Below are 22,744 nucleotides of genomic sequence, written 5' to 3' on the forward strand. Positions count from 1 at the left end.
AATAATTTCTGTTCGTTTAGTTTTTAATGTTGCTCCTTAATTTCAGTTGAAAAAACCTGTTTTTTATTTAATATTCAGTAACACTAATCACTATACAATATTGAATACACACGCACCAAATATGGTGGTGGAGGGCAAGGGGGGGGGGGGTATAATGGATAATTCAATAGACCGGTGTGCCTGAAGCTCCATAGAAGTCAATTTTTATTTAGTCCTATAAAAAAAATTCACGTATCTGTTCACTTTTCCATAAGAGATAAATCAGCGTAATGTTGAGGATGAATTACCTGAAATCTTTTCGAAATTTGGAAGAACAAATTTAGACTGAGGCTCTTATTTGGATGTTGATGGGTGTCAGTTGCCTTAAATTGCTGAAACACTTCGGGCTTAAGGAATGGCTGCTGCCCCCGGAGAATAAATCAATTTCATTTCAAGCTTTAATGCTGCTCTTCAATTTCATTTGATAATAACTTGCTTTATTTACATTTATTTTTACAGGAGACTAATGATTATAAAACATCATGTCAGGACTATAACCAAAAATTTGAATGAATATACATGAAAATCTGTCACGAATATCTTTGCAATGCGTAATTAACTATTTTATGTGTCCAGTATGACAATATCAAGGGATAGTGTTCATTGGTTGAAAGAAATTACTACTAGAAGTATTCTGACCTTCATCTTCTGATTATGCAATCAAGCGATTGTACTATAGGCCTATATATTTACTAACGCGTTCAGTCATTTATTCAGACTCATTTTGACTTGTGAAGAAGCTAATAACAGATTAGTATGAACTTTTCCATCGTTTTGGTAAGCCAAACTAAAATATATATATTTTTTTCAATCCAAGCCTCAATACTTTTGATAGGGCATACAATATTTTAACCTTATTATCCAGTATTTGTCCTTAGTATTTAAAGTTGACTTAGACATACAATTTTGTCATTCAAACGATAAATTAGAAAAAGTTTTTTTTAGCTATTTCATTTTTATTATTAAGTTATATATATATATATATATATATATATATATATATATATATATATATATATATATATATATATATATATATATATATATATATATATATATATATATATATATATATATATATATATATATATATATATATATATATATATATATATATATATATATATATATATATACCCTTCTTTTTTCGATCTCGATGGCAAAACTATCGAAGATGAGCTGAATGTTCAAGATGCATTTACTTTATATTTTGCGAATATTTGTAAAAGGACCGCTTCGGCTGTTAGTTCTTTTCTTTCAAGATCCAACTTCAGGATTTATCTTGGGCCACCATGTATGAAGTCAATGTTTTTGGAACCAGCAACGGAGAAAGAAATTACTAAAATTGTTAAGGGATTGAAAAATTCTTCGTTGTCTGGCCCTGATAATATTCCTACTAGAGTAATTAAGTTCATATTTCCTTCCATTCGGCCAATTTCTTTGTTGTCTGTGTTTAGCAAAATATTTGAGAAGGCGATACTTTCGCGTCTTAATAATTTTTCTTGCTTCTAAAAAAATTTTTCACGATTTTCAATTTTGTTTTCAATCAAATCATTCAACTGAGCATGCTTGTGCAGTTTTACTGAATTATCTTCACTCTGCCGTAGACTTCCTTTTGATTCCTGCTGCTTTGTTTCTGGATGTTCGTAAAGCCTTTGATTCTTTAAGAATCTCAACGTTCACTCTTCACACTAAATTTTGACTTTTTTCAAAACTCTTTAAGATAGACTACTGCTACTAACAACTCACCGCATTACCAAGCCGCTTGAGGCCAACAAAGCTACGCAAGCTCCTCCTTCAACCCAATCTATTCAAAGCTTCCCTCTATACGCCCTCCGAGGCAGCTCCTATTTCCTTAAAATCTGTCTTTATGACATCCTCCCACCCTAACCGTGGACGACCTGCTTTCCGTTTAGATCTAGACAGTTGGCCAAAAAGGACAATCTTCGGTAATCTGTCATCCTTCATCCGCTAAACGTGCCCTAGCCATCTCACCTTTCTATCATTATAGCTCTAGAAAGTGGGATTGAACTTTTCCTAGAGCCTACTGTTTCCTAGGAACCATACTTTTCCTAGAGCGTACTGTTTGTAATACGGTCAGTCAGCCGAAACCCAGAACAATCCGTAGGCAATTTATCTTCAAAATATCTAGCAAATCTTCATCCGCTTTTCAGAGCTTCCATGCTTCAGGGCCATATTTTACCACTGTTATCAGTGTATCTTTCAAAATTCTAATCTTATTTTGCAGACTTATCTTCCTATTCTTCCAAACTTGTTTTAAGTGTGAAGAAACACCCTGATCCTCCGCCATTCTAATTTAAACATCTTCACTGCTCCCACCGTGTTTGCTAATAATACTACCAAGGTAAGTGAAGCTGTCCATCTGATCAATCTTTTCGTTACCCAATTTTCATCTTCACTTAGTCATAGCCTTAGTGACTTAGTCTTCTTAACATTAATTTTTAAACCTATTCTAGCTCCCTGAACTCGCAAAACCTCTAAAAGTTCAATTGTTTTGCTCAAACTTTCATCTAGGATAATTAAATCATCAGCTTAATTTAAGTCCAGGAGAGTTTTCCTCCATATTTTATTCCTTAGTCTCCCATTGGTCTCATCAACGGCTCAAACATGAAGGCCAAAAAATTTGAACGAGAAGCATTTTGGAAGAATTTTAAGACTTCATCTTGATTGCTGAGGATGGGACAGTCCTCCTCATACTCGAAATAATTTCTGTTTGTTTTAAGGTTTAATGTTGCTTCTTATAGCCAGATGAAGAATTTGCTTTCTTATTTAGTTTTCGATCGTTTTTCAAATAATATTGAGAAATCTGATTCACCACTCAGTGGAAAGTTGCTCATACATAAATTCGCTTTTTCCTGAAAAACTCTGACCGGATTGTTCCATCCTCGCTGAAAATCCCCCCTGGGATTTTTCTTATGATTCCGCCTGGAATATTCTCCCAAGTCTACTTTCATTTGAAAAAGGACTTTTTCTTACATAATTTCCTATCTTTTCCAAAACCATCCTAAAATTCCCCTTTTCTTGTAAAATTTTCCCTTGAAATTGCCCCTTCAGGTTTTTTCATAAGGAAAATCTCTCCATGCATAATTTATAACGCTGAATCCCTTGAACATAATCCCCCTAAGAAATTCCATTGTGAGAACAATCCGTAGAGAGGAGGTGTTCAGGGGGTGAACTCTTCAGAGAAAATTTTTAACCTGTAAATTACCATGAATTGTACAACTCCTACGATGAATCATAGGCAACATAATAGCACTGGCTAAGTAAAGAGCGATGTTGGCACAGTGTGTTTTTTTACCAAGGCACTTCGTATAGAAGAAGTTGCCATAAAAACTTCGAATGGAACTCGTTCGAATAGTAATTTAAACTTCCAGTGCCATTTTAAGAGTCAAAAGTGATTAGAGGTAAACCAACCCCCTCCCTCCCCACCCATCATTTCCTCAAACACATCCAATCAAAATTTGAGATAACCATTTTTATCAGCATAGTTAAAGGATCCAGTAATTATGTCAGTTCTCTTTTAAAAGTCAAAAGTGGTTCAGGGTAACTAGCCCCCCTCCACACCCTCTTCTTCCCAAATGTATCTGGTAGAAATTTTGAGATAGCCAGTTGGTTCCGTTTTGCAACTGCATGCACACAATTTTCCGATTTAGTTCAACTTCTCCATGAACATTACATGAAATTTTTCCATTAATGAATTTTTTTTTATTTTTGGTTTGATAGGGTCCTTTTTTTAAGACTTATTTCGTGACAAAAGGTTATTTAAATTAACTGAACAAAAAGAACAAGGTTTTGAAAAATGAAAAAGTAATTTTTAAACTACTAAGAAACTGTAGCCAAAAGAACAAAGGATTGAAAAGGAGGCATCTCTTATGGTTTTGCGATACACAATAATTTTTGCTCATTTTAAGTTTCAATGTTGCTCCTTAATTTCAGTTGAAAAAAAAAGTTTTTTTATTCAATCAAATTTAGCGCTTATGTTTAAAATTATTAGTGTTTGAGACACAAATAAAACATATTACCTTGAGAGTATCTCTCCCCGTTCAAAACAAAATCTCCACTCTATTTAGGCAAGAGAATAAAGCTTCCTTTTTTCAGTTTGTCTGTCTAACTTTCGCGTGTTTCGTGCACCCGACATCAGTGCAACCAAAGGGAGAAGAAGAAATACAAGAAGAGGAGCAACTTCAAGTGTCTGAGACTAAACACAAGGGATATGGTGGTGGAGGAGGATATAGTAAGCCTCAAGTAATATATGTGATGCAACCGAGGCCTACCTATGGAGGCTACGGAGGACAGGGTGGATACGGCGGAGGAGGCTACGGCGGAGGAGGATATGGCGGAGGACAAGGTGGTGGACTTGGAGGAGGATATGGTGGAGGACATGGTGGTGGACTTGGAGGAGGATATGGGGGAGGTAATATAATTTTAAAGGATTTGACTTTATTTTGACTGTTGAGAATATAGGAATTTTTGACCTATGTGAGAAAAAATACAGTGAAAAATACAAAAAAAAACTCAATTAAATATTTTCTACCATTCAATACGGTAAATAGTACAAGTTCTGGAGCCTAATGGACTTTTTGTACAAGAATATTAGCCTTTTCCTGTCACCCCGAATTCAACTCTTCACAAGAGACCACTGACAAGGTTTGAACAGTTTTTGGCAAGTTTCTTTTGTTTAATTAATAAAATTATTTATAAATTTTCCGATGGAAATCTTTTTTAAAGGGTAGTAAATACCTATATTCAAACTTAACATGGGTAGAAATAAAGTCATATAATATGTCAAACTTAAAAAAGAACAAAAATTGCCATCACTCGATAAAAGAAACTCAAAACAGAAAGAAATTTAAATGACTGAGTAAATATAATTTAAAGATAATTTGATTAATGAATAAATAAATCCTAAAACAAACAAAAACTGAAATATATAATCAACGAAAATTACTAAGAACTGGGGTAGGAGCAAAACCCTTTAAGCCTTCTAAGGCCCAGAGTGTCATTCCAGAATGCCAGGACTGAATTCCACTGTGGCTTACAGTACAAAAATGTTTAGGTAAATCGGAGACACAACATTTCAGCCACGCTCAGAACAATATTGAAGCCTTCCCTTTCCCAACCTGCCGGTATCACTCCATTGGATAAAAAATAGCCCTCGTTGTCAAAATGGCCTCTTTTTCACACCACACCAAACATATACTCAAGTTAAAATCACAAATAAAATAGGTCAAAAAGACAAAAATAAACAAAGTTGAACGATGCATCTGTATATATATTTACTCTCTTATTCGATTTTCACTCATGCCTAATCTTTAAAGCATTCTCCCATGAGGATTTCTCTCAAATCAGATGCGTATTTCAAGAACTGTCCTAAACCTTTACAAAAAAAGAAATACAATATGTAAAATTTTAGCTGAATACAACCAGACAGCATAGATCCTCTAATTTGAATCAAAAATTTTAACCAATAACAAAATATTAGATATCAAAGCCAACAGAAAATAATTACAAACACTTTTATCCAAAAAAGAAGTTTAACAAAGAAAAGTAAAGAGCCATATCAAACAGTTCGTGGTAACGAACTGTAAGTAAGGAGCGACCCGGCTCAATGGTAACCGAAACTCTAAACGGAATTTTGATACCAATAGATACATCAAAAGAATCAGATTTTAATTTTGTTTTCAAATATATAAGTTTCATCAAGTTTAATTTTATCCATCGAAGGTGGATAAACGCACTTGATCGACGCACTTGAGAAAATTTGGCTGATTTTCGAAAAAAGGGGGGAAAACCCCCTAAAAATTATATAACCTTAATGAAAATCACACAATCATATTCAGCGTATCAGAGAACCCTACTGTAGAGGTTTCAAGCTCCTATCTGCAAAAATGTGGAATTTTGCATTTTTTGCCAGAAGAAATATCACGGATGCGTGTTTATTTGTTTTTTGTTTTTGTTTTCCAGGGGTGATCGTATCGACCCGGTGGTCCTATAATATAGTGGGAGGGCTCATTCAAACGGAAATTAAAAGTTCTAGTGCCCTTTTTAAGTGACCTAAAAATGGAAGACAACTAGGCCTCCTCCCACGCTCATTTTTTCCCAAAGTCACCCGATCAAAATTTTGAGATAGTCATTTTCTTCAGCATGGTCGAAAATATAATAACTATGTCTTTTAGGATGATTTTATCCCCCGAAGTCCCTGGGGGAGGGCTGAAAGTTATGAACTTTACCCAATGTTAACATATAGTATTGGTTATTGGGAAGTATACAGACATTTTCAGGGGGGATTTTTTCTGGTAGTGGGGAGGGGGGGCGGGGTGGGTCGAGGGTTATGTGGGAGGATCTTTCCATGAAGGAATTTTTCATGGGGGAAGGAACATTGCTATGAAGGGGGCGCCAGATTTCCCAGCATTATTTTAAAAAAGATCAGAAATTATATATAAAAAAAACAAGTTTTCAACTGAAAGTAAGAAGCAACATCAAAACTTAAAACGACAGAAAACATTAGGCATATGATCGAGTTCACTCCGTAGTCAATACCTCGCTCTTTAAGCCAAAGATTATTTAGTACTTTCATAAGAGTTATTTATTCTAATTAACGGCATTTGTGATTAAGCGGTCATTTTTAAAGAATTGGAACAAAACTCGAACTTTAGCTTAAAGAGCAAGATATTGACTAGGGGGCGAACCCTCTAATATACGTATTAAAAATATATGAATATAGAAGTTCGTTACGTAAATTAATTCGTAAGTTACGTATATTTATTACTAATAAAAACGTTCGTAAATAAAATTAAACATGTTTCGAGAAAGGCATTTAACCAAATAAAAGTAAAATTAATATTCAAATTTTGTTTTAATTATTCTTGGACGGTGATTCAAAATCAAAACCTGCATTAATTCAAAAACGCTCAAAAATTAAATAAAAAAACAAAGTTTTTTAACTGAAAGTAAGGAACAGCGTTAAAACTTAAAACGAACAGAAATTATTCCGTATATGAAAGGGGCAGTCCCATCCTCAACGGCTCGCTCTTTACGATAAAGTTTGACTTTCTCAAAAAATTATTTTTTTAAAAAATGAAAAACTTTAGCGAAAAGCGCGAGACGTTGAGGAGGGGATAGCCCCTTTCATTTAAATAAAAAAAAAGTTTTTTTAACTGAAAGTAAGGAACGACGTTAAAACTTAAAACGAACAGAAATTTATTCCGTATATGAAAGGGGCTGTCCCCTCCTCAACGCCTCGCGCTTTACGCTAAAGTTTTTTACTGTTTAAAAAAATAGAGTTGTGAGAAAGTCAAACTTTAGCGTAAAGAACGAGGCGTTGAAGACGGGACAGCCCCTTTCATATACGGAATAAGGGGACTAAGGGAAAAATCCCCTCATGTACGTAATAACATATACGCAATAAAAAAAACAATAAAAAAAAACAAGCGATACGGTTCAATAGTAATCGAAACTTTTAAAACGGAATTTTGATGTCAATAAATGTATCAAAAGAATGGGCTTATAATGCTGATTCTAAATATATAAATTTTATTAAGTTTAGTATTACTCATCAAAAGCTACGAGCCTGAGAAAATTTGCCTGATTTTTTAAAGAGGGAAACATCCCCTACAAGTCAATGAATTTAATGAAAATCAGAAAACCCTATTACATAGGTTTCAAGCTCATATCTGCAAAAATCTGCAACTTTGTATTTTTTGCCAGAAGAAAAATATACGAATATAGAAGTTCGTTACGTAAGTTAATTTGTAAATTACGTCAGAAACAAATTTAGAGACAGCCATTTAGCAAAAGAAAAGTAAAATTTTTATGCAAATTTTGTTTACTTATTCAATGACGGTGAGCCAAAATAAAAGCTGCAGTAGCTAAAAAACGATCAGAAGTTAAATAAAAAAAACAAGTTTTTTAAACTGAAAGTAAGGAGCAACATTAAAACTTAAAACGAACAGAAATTATTCCGTATATGAAAGGGGCAGTCCCCTCCTCAACGCCTTGCTCTTTACGCTAAAGTTTTTTACTGTTTAAAAAAAATAGAGTTGTGAGAAAGTCAAACTTTAGCGTAAAGAACGAGGCGTTAAAGACGGGACAGTCCCTTTCATATACGGAATAAGGGGACTAAGGGAAAAATCCCCTCATGAGTAGAAGGGCCTTATTGACTCCCACGATGACCACGTGGTGGGAGTCAATAAGGCCATTCTACTCTCATGTACGTAATAACATATACGCAATAAAAAAAACAATAAAAAAAAACAAGCGATACGGTTCAATAGCAATCGAAACTTTTAAAAACGGAATTTTGATGTCAATAAATGTATCAAAAGAATGGGCTTATAATGCTGATTCCAAATATATAAATTTTATTAAGTTTCGTGTTACCCATCAAAAGCTACGAGCCTGAGACAGTTTGCTTGATTTTTTAAATAGGGGGGAAACATCCCCTACAAGTCAAGGAATCTTAATGAAAATCAGAAAACCCTATTACATAGGTTTCAAGCTCATATCTGCAAAAATCTGCAACTTTGTATTTTTTGCCAGAAGAAAAATATACGAATATAGAAGTTCGTTACGTAAGTTAATTTGTAAATTACGTCAGAAGCAAATTTAGAGACAGCCATTTAGCAAAAGAAAAGTAAAATTTTTATGCAAATTTTGTTTACTTATTCAATGACGGTGAGCCAAAATAAAAGCTGCATTAGCTAAAAAACGATCAGAAGTTAAATAAAAAAAACAAGTTTTTTAAACTGAAAGTAAGGAGCGACATTAAAACTTAAAACGAACAGAAATTATTCCGTATATGAAAGGGGCTGTCCCCTCCTCAACGCCTCGCTCTTTACGCTAAAGTTTTTTACTGTTTAAAAAAAATAGAGTTGTGAGAAAGTCAAACTTTAGCGTAAAGAACGAGGCGTTAAAGACGGGACAGTCCCTTTCATATACGGAATAAGGGGACTAAGGGAAAAATCCCCTCATATACCTAATAACATATACGCAATAAAAAAAACAATAAAACAAAACAAGCGATACGGTTCAATAGCAATCGAAACTTTTAAAAACGGAATTTTGATGTCAATAAATGTATCAGAAGAATGGGCTTATAATGCTGATTCTAAATATATAAATTTTATTAAGTTTAGTATTACTCATCAAAAGCTACGATCCTGAGAAAATTTACCTGATTTTTTAAAGAGGGGGAAACATCCCCTACAAGTCAATGAATTTAATGAAAATCAGAAAACCCTATTACATAGGTTTCAAGCTCATATCTGCAAAAATCTGCAACTTTGTATTTTTTGCCAGAAGAAAAATATACGAATATAGAAGTTCGTTACGTAAGTTAATTTGTAAATTCCGTCAGAAGCAAATTTAGAGACAGACATTTAGCAAAAGAAAAGTAAAATTTTTATGCAAATTTTGTTTACTTATTCAATGACGGTGAGCCAAAATAAAAGCTGCATTAGCTAAAAAACGATCAGAAGTTAAATAAAAAAACAAGTTTTTTAAACTGAAAGTAAGGAGCGACATTAAAACTTAAAACGAACAGAAATTATTCCGTATATGAAAGGGGCTGTCCCCTCCTCAACGCCTCGCTCTTTACGCTAAAGTTTTTTACTGTTTAAAAAAAATAGAGTTGTGAGAAAGTCAAACTTTAGCGTAAAGAGCGAGGCGTTAAAGACGGGACAGTCCCTTTCATATACGGAATAAGGGGACTAAGGGAAAAATCCCCTCATATACCTAATAACATATACGCAATAAAAAAAACAATAAAACAAAACAAGCGATACGGTTCAATAGTAATCGAAACTTTTAAATACGGAATTTTTATGTCAATAAATGTATCAAAAGAAGGGGATTATAATGCTGATTCTAAATATATAAATTTTATTAAGTTTAGTATTACTCATCGAAAGATACAAGCCTGAGAAAATTTGCCTGATTTTTTAAAGAGAGGGGAAACATCCCCAACAAGTGAATGAATTTAATGAAAATCAGAAAACCCTATTACATAGGTTTCAAGCTCATATCTGCAAAAATCTGCAACTTTGTATTTTTTGCCAGAAGAAAAATATACGAATATAGAAGTTCGTTACGTAAGTTAATTTGTAAATTCCGTCAGAAGCAAATTTAGAGACAGACATTTAGCAAAAGAAAAGTAAAATTTTTATGCAAATTTTGTTTACTTATTCAATGACGGTGAGGCGAAATAAAAGCTGCATTAACTAAAAAACGATCAGAAGTTAAATAAAAAAAACAAGTTTTTTAAACTGAAAGTAAGGAGCGACATTAAAACTTAAAACGAACAGAAATTATTCCGTATATGAAAAGGGGTGTCCCCCCTCAACGCCTCGCTCTTTACGCTAAAGTTTTTTATTGTTTTAAAAAATAAAGTTGTGAGACAGAGTCAAACTTTAACTTAAAGAGCGAGGCGTTGTGGAGTGGACAGCCCCTTTCATATACGGAATAATTTTTGTTCGTTTTAAGTTTTAATGTTGCTCCTTACTTTCAGTTTAAAAAACTTGTTTTTTTTATTTAATTAAAACCAAAGACGATGAGAGATAATTTTCTATAATAGTTAAAACTTAAAACGACCAGCAATTATTATCAACAAATCAATGAAACTCGAAAAAAAACAGATATTAAATTAGCTAATAACAGTCAAGATAAAGGTAATAGATACTGATAAGGATGAAACAATATGTTCAAATAACTAGAAATTAAACTGTACAATCATGGCAAACTTAAAACTAAGAGAATCTACTAAAAAAAGGAGTAGGGATATTACCCCTTTTCTCTCTAGACTATATAGGTGCATTTTTTGCCATTTCTAATTTAGTTATGTTTTAAATAACTTTCTCTTGTAATTATAACATTGAAAAATCAAAACTTTTTAATATTTTATCTTGAATTGCTGAGATTGCGAGGAATTAATATTATTGTTTCTTAAACTTTCAGTTTGTTTTCATTAGTTCTTTCAAGTCATCCTGATTATTATGGTGATTCTATTGTATTTGTATTATTTGTCGATGTTTTGACAAATTAAACCAAATGGTCCAAAAAACGTACGGTTTTTAACAAAACACAAACTCGTTTTTTACGCTTAAGTCTTCAAGTTCTTTAAATATAGTTCCCATGCAAATTCAACGGCCCTTGTGATTGCACAGTCTTTCGTAAAGAATTTTAATGAAAAGTCATACTTTAGGGTAAAGAGCGAGGGTCGAGAAAAGGGAAACCCCCCTCATATACGAAAAAAATTCTGTTTGGATGAAATTCCAATGTTTTTCCTTACTTTCAGGTGAAAAAACTTTTTTTTTTAATATTTTTTCAAACTGTTTTAGGATAATACCCCTCCCCCTGTCAAATTTCCCTTAGAAAATTTTATCCGCATGAAGAATTATTTTCAAGAAGAATCTCCTCAGTAAAATTCCCCCCCAAATATATATATATATATATATATATATATATATATATATATATATATATATATATATATATATATATATATATATATATATATATATATATATATATATATATATATATATATATATATATATATATATATATATATATATATATATATATATATATATATATATATATATATATATATATATATATATATATATATATATATATACATGTCCCAATAACAAATGCTATAATTGAACAATGGGTAAATTTTATAGCTTAAAGGTCTTTCATTACGGATTATGGATGTTGAAGTGTTCCCCTAATGTATAGTCCTTGAACTTCAAATGCATAGAATTTAAATCAAAAGGCTATCTCAAAAATTTGATCGGATGTTCTTGGGGGAAAAAGAGGCACGGGATGAGGCCTAGTTGCCCTTCAATCTTTTTAGTAACTTAAATAGGGCACTTGAACTTTTGATTTCTGTTTCAGTCAGCCCTTTCTCGATCCTCTAGAACCGCGATCACCCCTTAGAAAAAACGAACAAACAAACATGCGTCCATAATCTTTTTTTTGCCAAAAATATAAATTTCCACATAGTGTTTTGATATGTTGAAACCGATTGCGTTATTTTCATTAGGATAACTTGACTTTCTTGGTGTATTTTCCCCTTTTTTCCGAAAATTTTCACCGACAAATTTTACGAGATTGTAAATTTCATGGATAAATTTGAACTTGATGAATTTTACATATTTAGAATCAGAATAAAACTGCTTCTTTTTATGCATCTATTGCTTCCAAAATTTAGATTTGTGGAGTTGCAGTTACAATTTGGCCGATTCGCTCCCTACTTTGTTAAGAACTGTTTCTTTTCTTTCAAGAGAACTTTATCAGAAGGTGAGCCATTAGTTAATACAGGGTGTTAAACCGACGGTCATATTAGTGTGTTAACCGAATCACATTAGTGCCGAAGTGTGTACACAAGTAAAGACAGTATTCAAGGAGGAAAAGAGCGACTTGAACAAGATGAAACACCAGTTGGTCGCTCAGTATCAAAGAGTTCGTGGTAACAAACTGTAATTAAGGTTTGATTCAGCCCAGTTGTAACTAAAACTCTAAAAAAAAAAATTTGATTCCAATAAAAAAATGGCTTTTTATGCTGATTCCTAACATATACGATTCATAAAGTTTAATATTACCCGTCAAAAGCTAGTAACCTGTTAAAAGTCGCTTTATTTTTTAAAAAGGTGGGAAATATCTCTTTAAAGCCGAAAATCTAATTGAAAATTGCACCATCAGATTCAGCGTATCAGAGAGCCCTTTTGTAGAGTTTTCAAGCTTCCATCTTTAAAAATGTGGAATTTGTATTTTTTTTTTGCCTGGAGAAAGATCGCAAATGAGTGTTTTTTTGTTTGTTGTTTTTTTTTTTTTTTTTTTTTTTTTCAGAAGTGATCGTAACAAACTAATGGTCGTAGAAGATTCGGAGAGGGCTCATTTGAAAACTTAAAAATTATAGTGTTCTTTTTAAGGGACCAAAAACCGGAGGGTAACTAGCCCCCTCCAACATACTTTTCCCCCAATAAATATGTCTTTATCTATGTCTCTGGGGATGACCAGAACTATGCTTTGGGGATAAATTGCGGAAGGTAGGGACGGAAGTTATGGATTATACCCATTGTTATATCTAGTATTTGTTATTGGAAAGCATACAGACATTTTTCAGGGAGGGGGGATTTTATGGGTGTTGTTTTTTCTGCGTACTGTTATTACTGCTTTTTTATTGTTGTTAAAGCAAAATACCATCCTTTTTGTTATCAAATAAAAACAAACAAGTTTATTTTTAACTGAAAGTGAGGAGTGACATTAAAACTAAAAATGAACATAAATTATTCCGTAGCTTATGTGAAAGGGGTTGTTCCCTCCTCAACGCTTGGCTCTTTACGCTAAATCTTTTTATTGTTTTAAAAAGTAGAGTTGGGACAAAGAGTCAAACTTCGGCGTAAAGAGCGAGGTGTTGAGGAGGGAACAACCCCTTTTATATATGGAATAATTTCTTTTTGTTTTTAGTTGTAATGTCGCTCCTTAATTCCACGTAAAAATATTTTTTTATTATTCAATAGCATAAAGGATGGTATTTTTCCTTAACAACAATCAAATCATATTGAAAAAATACACAATTTTTTAATAATTGATCAAAATCAAAAGCATTGTCTTCAAGCTTGAGGGTACTCACTTAACTTATCTTGCAAGTTTAAATTTTTTTTTCTTCGTCTCATTGGTATCATATAACCTGCTTTTTACATTAAAGTTTTTTGTTTTTTTTTTCAATTCCTTAAGAACGATTCCTGAAACACAAAGACTGTGTAGCTAGGATCAGGACCTTTTTAAAAGTACTCAAAACCTTAGCTTGAAGAGAGAGGAGAGATTAGCCTCCTCCATATAATAAATAAATTTTGTTTGTTTGAAGTTTTAATATTGCTCCTTACTTTCAGTGGAATAAAACTTTCTTTTAAATTTATAGTTTTCAGCACTTTTATAAAAGGTTCTGACTTATAAAGTTTTTTTTTTATTAATATTTTTTTTATTTAATTTCTCAGCACTTTTCAACTAATGCAGGTTCGAATTTGACTAACCATACATGAAAAATAAAAACAAATTTACATATTATTTTGGCAGATTTATTCCGTATATGAAGGGTTTTCCCCTCCTCAATATGTTGCTCTGTACGCTAAAGCTGTTAGCACTTTTGAAAAAAAAACTTCCTATTCCAATTAAACGGCCCCCGTGTTTCAGTTGCCGTTCTTGAAAAATTGGTTCGAACAGTCAAGCCTTAGCATAAACAACAAGGTATTGAGGAGGGGCCAACCCTTCTTAAATAGAATGATTTCTGTTCGTTTTGAGGCTTAATGTTCCTCCTTACTTTCAGTTAAAACAACGTGTTTTTTAAATTTAAATTCTGATCGCTTTTTTAACAATACCAATAAATCTGACTCACCCACCATGAAATATACCCCTCCTCCCCTCACGGAAAAATCTCCTTGGAAATTTAATCCAACGTAAAATGCACCCCCCCATCAAATTCCCTCCAGGCAATTTCATCCTAGCTGAAAATCCCCCCTTCCCATAAAAATACCTGAGGACGATTCAGGTGGAACAATTCTCCTTCGCACTCTTTCATTTGAATAAGAATTTAATCTCTAATTGGTTTCTCGATAACTCCAGAATGCCCCCTTCCGTGGAAATTATTTCCGGGCAATCAAAACACGCAGAAAATGACCTCAGTATAATTCCCCTAAAACAGTGGTTCTCAGACTGTGGTACATGTACCCCTTGGGGGTACGCAAAAAGTTTTAGTGGTACGCGGCCGGCCAACAAAAAAAATAAAACAACCCTTTAACTCTAGCACTGGCATAGTTTACTTAGTACCTGTATCTGAGAAGCGGTACCTAAAATGTTTTGTGGGTAAAAAAAGGGGTAGAGTGTCTAAATAAGTTTGAGAACCACTGCCCTAGAACATCTCCACATGTAAAATTTAGCAAAGAGAACGTAAGACAATTAGAAATAATTTTGTATAGTAAGTATGTCAAATCTTTCAGTGTAGCATTTCCCCTGAAAAAATCACCCCCCCCCCGGAAACTTTTCTTCCCAAAGAAGATTCTCCCTATAGAAATCCACCCAAATCATAACCCATCCTTGCCGAAAAATGTCTGTATACTCCCCAATAACAAATACTATAAGTAAACAATGGGCCAATTCATAACTTACAGGCCTCTCCCCACGGACTTTGGGGGGGGGAGCTCATTTTAAACCTAAAGACAAAGTTATTTGCTCTTTGAACTGTGCTGAACAAAATGGCTATCTCATTATTTTTATCATAAAACTTTTGGGGAAAAAATGAGCGTAGGAGGGGGACCAGTTACCCTTTAGTCTTTTTGGTAACTTAAAAAGAGCCCTAGAACGTTGAATTTCTGTCAAATGCGCCCTCTCTCGATCTTCAAGGACCATTATTTAAATACGATCACCGCTTGGGAAAAAAACAAAAAAAAACAAATAAATACTCATCCGTTATCTGTCTTCTGGCAAAATTCCACATTTTTCTATGTAGGAGCATGAAACTTCTACAGTAGGGTTCTCTGATATGCTTCATATGATGGTGTTATTTTCATTAAGATTTCTTGAAATTCCTAAAATAGGGGAAATTATATTTCTTGAAATTTCCCTATTTCCATTATTTCATGAAATAGGGGGTTATCCCCCAATTTCAAAACTCTGTTTATTAGAGTTTCGGTTACTATTAAGCCGAGTCGCTCCTTACTTCAAAATTAGTAACTCCTACACAAAATATTTAGCCGATATAATTCTTAAGAAAATAGTGATATATTTTACTTTTGTTCTGTTTTCATGATGTATAATTTAAAACAAGGTTGATTTCTATCAAAAGGCTGGTATAATTGTAAAAATTAGCTCCTGAAACAGAAAAGCTAAAAATTGTAGAAGCAGCAGCTGTTGTAGCAGCAGCAGCAGCTGTTGTTAGAGATGGAAAATCCCGTCATTGCTAGGGCGGAACAGCCTTCTTCAGCCACTTTATTCAGAGTAACGAGGATTTTGAAACTTTAAGGTTGCGTTTCTTCCTTTCATTAATAATCAAGCAAATAACGCAAACACAATTTACGCAACTTTATATTGTGCTTTCAAAACCACTAAGTCATATGGAGAAGTGAAAAGCAAGCGAAAAGCTAGCTGCGTTGGAAGCTATCTCTGAATTATATAAGGCTGTTGAAAACCTAAGAGGATCTTATACACTCATGTCTTTTCTTGGAGGTATAGGATCCGTAATTGACGGAAGTTAACTCAAGGAAGCTCTCGATAAAACATGTATGTCAAATTGTGCTGACAAGATGCTGAGAGGACACGCGTATTCAAGAAGCATTGGAGGCCATACATTATTACGACTTGTATTATCAATAATAATTTTTGAGGATATGAAAATTTAAGATATTTGTTAGATAAGTAAATGCAACAAATCACTTCTCGAGATGTGTCCTGATAAAATGTAAAAGGCTATATAGGTGACTCAAACTTTTTTCCTTTGAAATTTTGATCAAACCTATTAAATTAAATGAACGAAGTTTAACAGCACGGCTATGGGTGCAATATTTCGAAATGGTTTCAAAAGCACTTGACTTTGTGAGCGCTGAAAGACTCTGCTCTTTACGCTAAAGTTTGACTTTCTCACAACTCTATTTTTTTAAACAATAAAAGCTTTAGCGTCAAGAGCGAGGCGTTGAGGAGGGGACAGCCCCTTTCATATACGGAATAATTTCTGTTCGTTTTAAGTTTTAATGTCGCTCCTTACTTTCAGTTAAAAAAAACTTGTTTTTTTTATTTAATACTGAAAGGATTCAAGTCAAACAGAATGTCCAAACATATATCCATAATTTTTTCTCTTGTCTCGTTCTTGTTATTTCTCTTTGTCTTTCTCTCATTCTTTCTATCCCACATCCTCTTCAACTTACCATATTTTTTTTCTGAATCCCTCTTCATTTTTCTTCTTCCTCTCTCCATCTCTCTCTCTGTCTCCTTCACCGTCCCTTACTCATTATCTGCATTAAAACACACTTTAGTATTTTTACTACCATCGAAAAGAACCTATTTATCTTTAATTTGAGTATCTTTATTTCTAGGTAAAAAGGGCTATGGAGGAGGACTAGGAGGCTACAGCATGGTTGCACCCCCCAGGCCTATACCTGTGGCTATACCTATGAAAGGAGGCTATGGCCAGAGCCTTGGAGGAGGCTATGGTCAAAGTATTGGAGGTGGTTACGGCCAGAGCCTTGGAGGGGGATACGGCCAAAGCATTGGAGGAGGCCATGGCCAAGGAATTGGAGGTGGTTATGGACAGCCCATTGGAGGAGGCTACGGACAAAGCATTGGAGGTGGTTTAGGGCAGGCTATTGGGGGAGGTTACGGCCAAAGCATCGGAAGTAGTTATGGTCAAGCAATTGGAGGTGGCCAAGGGAGTTATGGGGGAAGCGCCGTTGGGGGGTACAGTCAAGGAGGATATGGGTAAAAGTAATAAATTTTTCTACTTCGGACCAAATATTTTTTTAAAGACAGTTTTGTATTGTTTGTATTTTTGTACTGTTTTGTAGCTAAAATTTTATATTATACACTGGATTATAAATTAAAATTATTTTTTTATACAGCCCTTTAGTTGATGATTGTAACCTCGTAGAAATGTTTTGTAAGTGAATTGGAGCCACACATCTTGAGCATCAATGAACTACTCTAAATTAAAAAACATGTTTTCTGAATGAAACTTTGTCGTTTAGGAAACATGTTGGGAACACGTTAGCAATTTTACCACGAAACATTGAAATGCTTAGAAAATTCGCACACTTTATCCCGTCTCGCATTTTAAAGTTGTTGTATTTCTCAGTCATACTTCCATATATTTTATATTGTTCTTCGGCGGGGTGAGGGACATTTCCAGCACTAATTAATCCAATTCGAGTTCTCCAAAATAATGCGATCCGTTTACTTCGTAATAAATCTTATAGTGGTTTTTTGAGATTGGAGTATAGAAGACAAAAAAAATTTTACCAGCTTCTGGCTTACGGGATTTTTATCACCAGTTATTTATGTTCAAGTATAATAATAATAATCTACCCTTATGCTTCTCAGGCATGTTTAAGGTTAGGTCTGATTCCACAATTATAATACTCGAACAAGCAAGGCACTGTCTGCTCCAATTGCCATTACTACAAGGTCTCCTTTATTTATCGAGGAATAAAATTATGGAATACTAATGATAAGACGATTAGTGACACAACAAGTTTTGAAGAATTTAGAAATAAAGTTAAGGAAAAAATGTATTCTAATTACGACCGAATGACAGTGCATTGACTCCATATGACAGAAAAATGGAAGAATTATTTAAAATGTCTAACCTGCTGCCGTAAGAGATGCACATCTGTGTTAGATGTTCTGCACAGATGGCCCCACCAGACTTGGTACAGAAGGTGGTCGTCATCTTGCGCAGTTTTGTGGGAAAGAGTGGGTAAATTTTAAGTTTTCGATCCTGCGATGCTGGGCATCCAGAAGGGCTAACTATTCTTACGATATGTTTATATGTTCTCAGAATGAACGGAATGAACAAATTTCTAATTAAGAGCCTTTGCTGTACATGAGCCATAATAAGAATTCAACAACAACAACATCTTTTATTAAATATTTTAATTTATTCCGGCTTGACGACCTGTTACAAACAAAGCACAAATATGCTTGAAAAACGTAACCAGTACACAATTACTAAATTATATAACTAACAAAATCCTCACTGAAATAAACACAAATAAAGAAAAAAAATACTAAAAAAGTTGATAATAATTACAGAACAATAAATAAAAAAAAATACTAAAAAAAACAAAAAACAACTTAAATTGTCCTCTCTCGCAATCCAGTCCCACACTCACCAACTGTCTGCAAGGAGATGCTTCTTTAACCGGTTTTTAAATTGTGGCACACTTTCCGCTTCTCGAATTGAGCCTGGAAAGTTATTCGAGACCACCGGACCCGTGTGCTTAGCCAAATAGCTAGAACGAACCGTACTTCTTGGCTCACTTACCAGGTCTTCAGAATTTCTCGTAGCATATCCGTGATAAAATAAATTAAAACGAAAAAATTGTTAAAAACATGAGGCGCAAAACCATTCAAACTCTGAAAAACCAAAAATACCAATTTGAAAGTTTTTAATTTGAGTAACATTCAAAATCTTAAGTTTTCTAAAAATCAACTCTGTGCTTAATTTTTCTGTATCATACTGACAAATCAAAATCACTGGTTTTTTTTGCTGAATCTGCACTCGTTTCAAATTGCACGTAAAACTACCGGCCCAAATCATACATCCCTAATTTATATACGGCGCAATCAAAGAGTAATATAAAAGAAATAAAATATGAGAAGGTAAAAAATTTTTAAAATGTCTTAAAATCTATTAAGAACACGCAACCACATCAGCTTGTCTTCTCCAGCTAAGGCTCTGATCAAGAAAGAATCCTAGGTCCTGCACTTCCTCAACCTACTTTCAATTTATTTCTATTGCACTGGGAAGATTTGGAGATACACCAGTCCGATTAAACATAATATAATTACTCTTTGCTCCGTCAATGCTAAGTAAGCTAGCGTCTACAAACTCACTCAACCCTTGCAGAGCTCTGTTTGATTTCTGGACCAATTCTTCAAGGGTCTTCGCTGCCACAACAAGTGCTGTATTGTCAGTGAAAGATGTCATAGACGCACCAGGAATGTAGAATGGCATACTATCGAAATACAGTAAATACGATAGGGGTCCAAGCAAAACCCTGAGGAACTCCACATGAAACAGCAAAAAACCTAGAAAACTTCTCTCCTAGATTTACCGTCACTGACCTATCATTTAAATATGAACTAAACTAATCCAAACATCTCCCTTTTACACCCAAATCTCTTAATCTATTCGATAAAATACTGAAATCAACGGTATCAAACGCTTTTTTAAAATTCATAAAAATACTAATACAATACTCATCCTTCTCTAAAGCTAAATTAACATTTTCTAAAAGATGCTGTACAGCATATAAAGTCAAATGGCCCTTTCGGAATCCAAACTGACCGTCATAAAATGCATGCAGGATTGTGAGGTGATCATAAAGTCTTGCATGGATAACTATTTCATAAACTTTCGAAAACACTGGCAAAACAGAAATTGGCCTCCGATTAGATATATCCATTTGAGTGACCCCTTCGTAGAAAGGGAGAATCTTTGCTGCTATCAATAATTTAGGAAAACCTCCCTTTTCCATTGATAAATTGATAGGTGCTCTAGCACAGGAAGAATGTACACCAGAGTTGATCGTTTAGTCTTCAGGTAAACACCATTCAACCCAGCACTTTTGGGTCCAATCGAGATGATAATCTTTTTTAATTCAGCTGAATCACAGGGACTAAATTTCATTTCCATTCCCACGCCCCGCTCACCAGCAAACGAGTTGCCAATCACAAGAGCTTGAGGATTTCTAGTTTCCTCTTATATCTCCGTTCCAATATTGGTAAAATAACCACCGAACTTGTCATACAACTCTTGGCTATCCTCTACAACCACTCCTTCGATTTACAACTTCTACGATAAACAAATAATCGTTCCTCTAATTCTTCTTCCCATATATTAAGGAATACAATTTAGATAGAATTCATGGTATTCTCTTCCTTGAATCTTTTTTAGAGATTCTTCCTTGAAGATACTCTACACATAAATGTCCACATTAATGACATCACTTAAATTTTGTATTTAAATAGAATTATTAATTAATAACACCGCATTCTTTCTTACTGATTTTGTTCGGTAAGGTATCTCGAGAAAATATACCTTTAAAGTAAGGAATAGAGTAAGCAGTTATATCAATATTTGTTAAGGGCATCTTTTGATTTTTTTTTTTATGTGATTCTCGTTGTTTTGGATAAGGGGGTGAAATTGCGGTATCAACAAGTTTCTTAGGTCTTCCACGTCTTTTAGAAACTTCAAAGTTTTCAAAAACTTATTTAGGTCTTCCACGTTTCTTAGGAACTTTCTTAGGAACTCTTAGGTCTCTTAGGAAATAATTTTCTGTGTACCTGGAAGTCTTAAGGCTCCTTCAACTTTTTGTGTGGCCCTAGGTAATTTTAAAGCCAATTTTCCTAGGTAATTTTAAAGCTTCACCAGAGTTACCAGTAATCAGCAACTTTTTTACCTGCATACGTTCCTAAGGTTGAAGCACCACTTGTTAAAGCAGCAAATCCAAGTGCAAAACTTAAAGGTATTAAAAACGGTAAAAATCACCCTTTTTGAATCAGCTTTTTGAAAGAAAAATCAATATCACATCCTTTACTTTCTTTCTTAAATTTTTCTAATTTATTCACTTGCCTTTTGTTTAAAAGAAATTTAACAGGTTCCCTCTAATTTTTTCTGCTGTTCAGTTCAGTTCAGTTTCAGTTCAATATGGGTTTTAATTCAAAAAAATATATATAAAAATACACTTAACTTAGTTCCTTGTGCATTGATGCACGTTTGGGCCTGTAATAATTGCACACTCTAAATACACCGTGGCCTCCTGTCCTCTCCAATTTCCAACCCGAACCACCATCAAATAACGATAAATTTAACACAACTTCTCCTCCGCTCACACCCCTTGAAGTATCAAACTAAAATATGATAATTAATAATAATATCAAAAAATTCTAAACATAATAATAATAAAATAAATCTAGTAAAAAAATATTTAATCTTTTAGATATTTTTTCACATTCTTTTTAAAGGAGCCGAGAGACCTATATAACCTCAGCTCTTGTGGAAGTGCATTCCACTCTCTAGCACACGCAATTCTAGGAGAAAATTCCGACCTAGCTGTCGGTGTCGGGGGTATGTAAATATCTGATGAAGATCGTGTATTTAAACTATGGATTTGGGATGCTAGTGTGAATAGGCCTTTAAATGGTGATGGGAGTTTTCCGGAAAAATATTTAAAACAAAAAACGGTGCAAGATGGTCTGTAAAGTGATGCCATTGATAGTCTGTTCGGTGTTGGGCCTAAAATTTTAAGTGCTTTATTGTGAACTGAGTTTAGTCTCTGTAAATGTGTCTTGAAATTAGATTGCCAAACCGTGGAACAATATTGAATGTGAGGCTTGATAACTGCATTGTAAATCAGGATCAGTATTTTTTTAGGGAAATGGTGACTGAGTTTTCTCGAAATTCCAAGGTTCCTTGAAAGCTTCGTCTCGACACTTGCTATGTGGTGTCTGAACGAGAGGTTTTCGTCGATTAAAAACCCAATGTAACGAACGTGTCCTTTTTCTGGTCTCTTGATAAGTCCACGAGAGGTTTCAATACCAATCAAATCAGGAGGCAGCGAATCCATACGTGAAAAAAATAAGACACTCGATTTGTTAATGTTGATGACTAGACGATTTGCGTCCATCCAGAGGTACGTTTCTTCAAGAGTGTCTTGGAGCTTCCTTTTGAGATACTTGATGTTCCATTCTGAGCTTGCCATAAGTGAATCATCCGCAAATACCGTTAGTTCGTCCTCGGCTTCTACCATAGACCCCGGCGTCGTTTGTGGGTGACATAGTTGGCAGCAATAAGGGCTAAGAATTGCAGGAGTCAGTACTTGCTGAAGATCATTTACTTGAACAAGAAACAATACCGGTCCCAATTTAGAGTCATGTGGCACCCCAGAGTTAACAACGACATCATTTGTAG

The 22,744-nt window shown here is 34.0% G+C and overlaps 1 protein-coding gene across 1 annotated transcript; it reads left to right on the forward strand.

Moving 5' to 3' along the window:
* The first annotated feature begins 719 nt into the window (after window positions 1–719).
* On the forward strand, window positions 720–17,660 carry LOC148952656 (uncharacterized). Its single transcript, XM_089089059.1, has 3 exons — window positions 720–816; window positions 4,159–4,474; window positions 17,151–17,660. The coding sequence occupies exons 1-3, from the start codon at window positions 796–798 to the stop codon at window positions 17,534–17,536; spliced, it is 723 nt and encodes a 240-aa protein (XP_088945185.1). The 5' UTR covers window positions 720–795; the 3' UTR covers window positions 17,537–17,660.
* The last annotated feature ends 5,084 nt before the right edge of the window (window positions 17,661–22,744 follow it).

The sequence above is a fragment of the Artemia sp. Qi Xiang Cuo genome, chromosome 5 (genome assembly GCF_049724085.1).
Source record: "Artemia sp. Qi Xiang Cuo chromosome 5, ASM4972408v1, whole genome shotgun sequence".
NCBI classification, from domain to species: Eukaryota; Metazoa; Arthropoda; class Branchiopoda; order Anostraca; family Artemiidae; genus Artemia; species Artemia sp. Qi Xiang Cuo.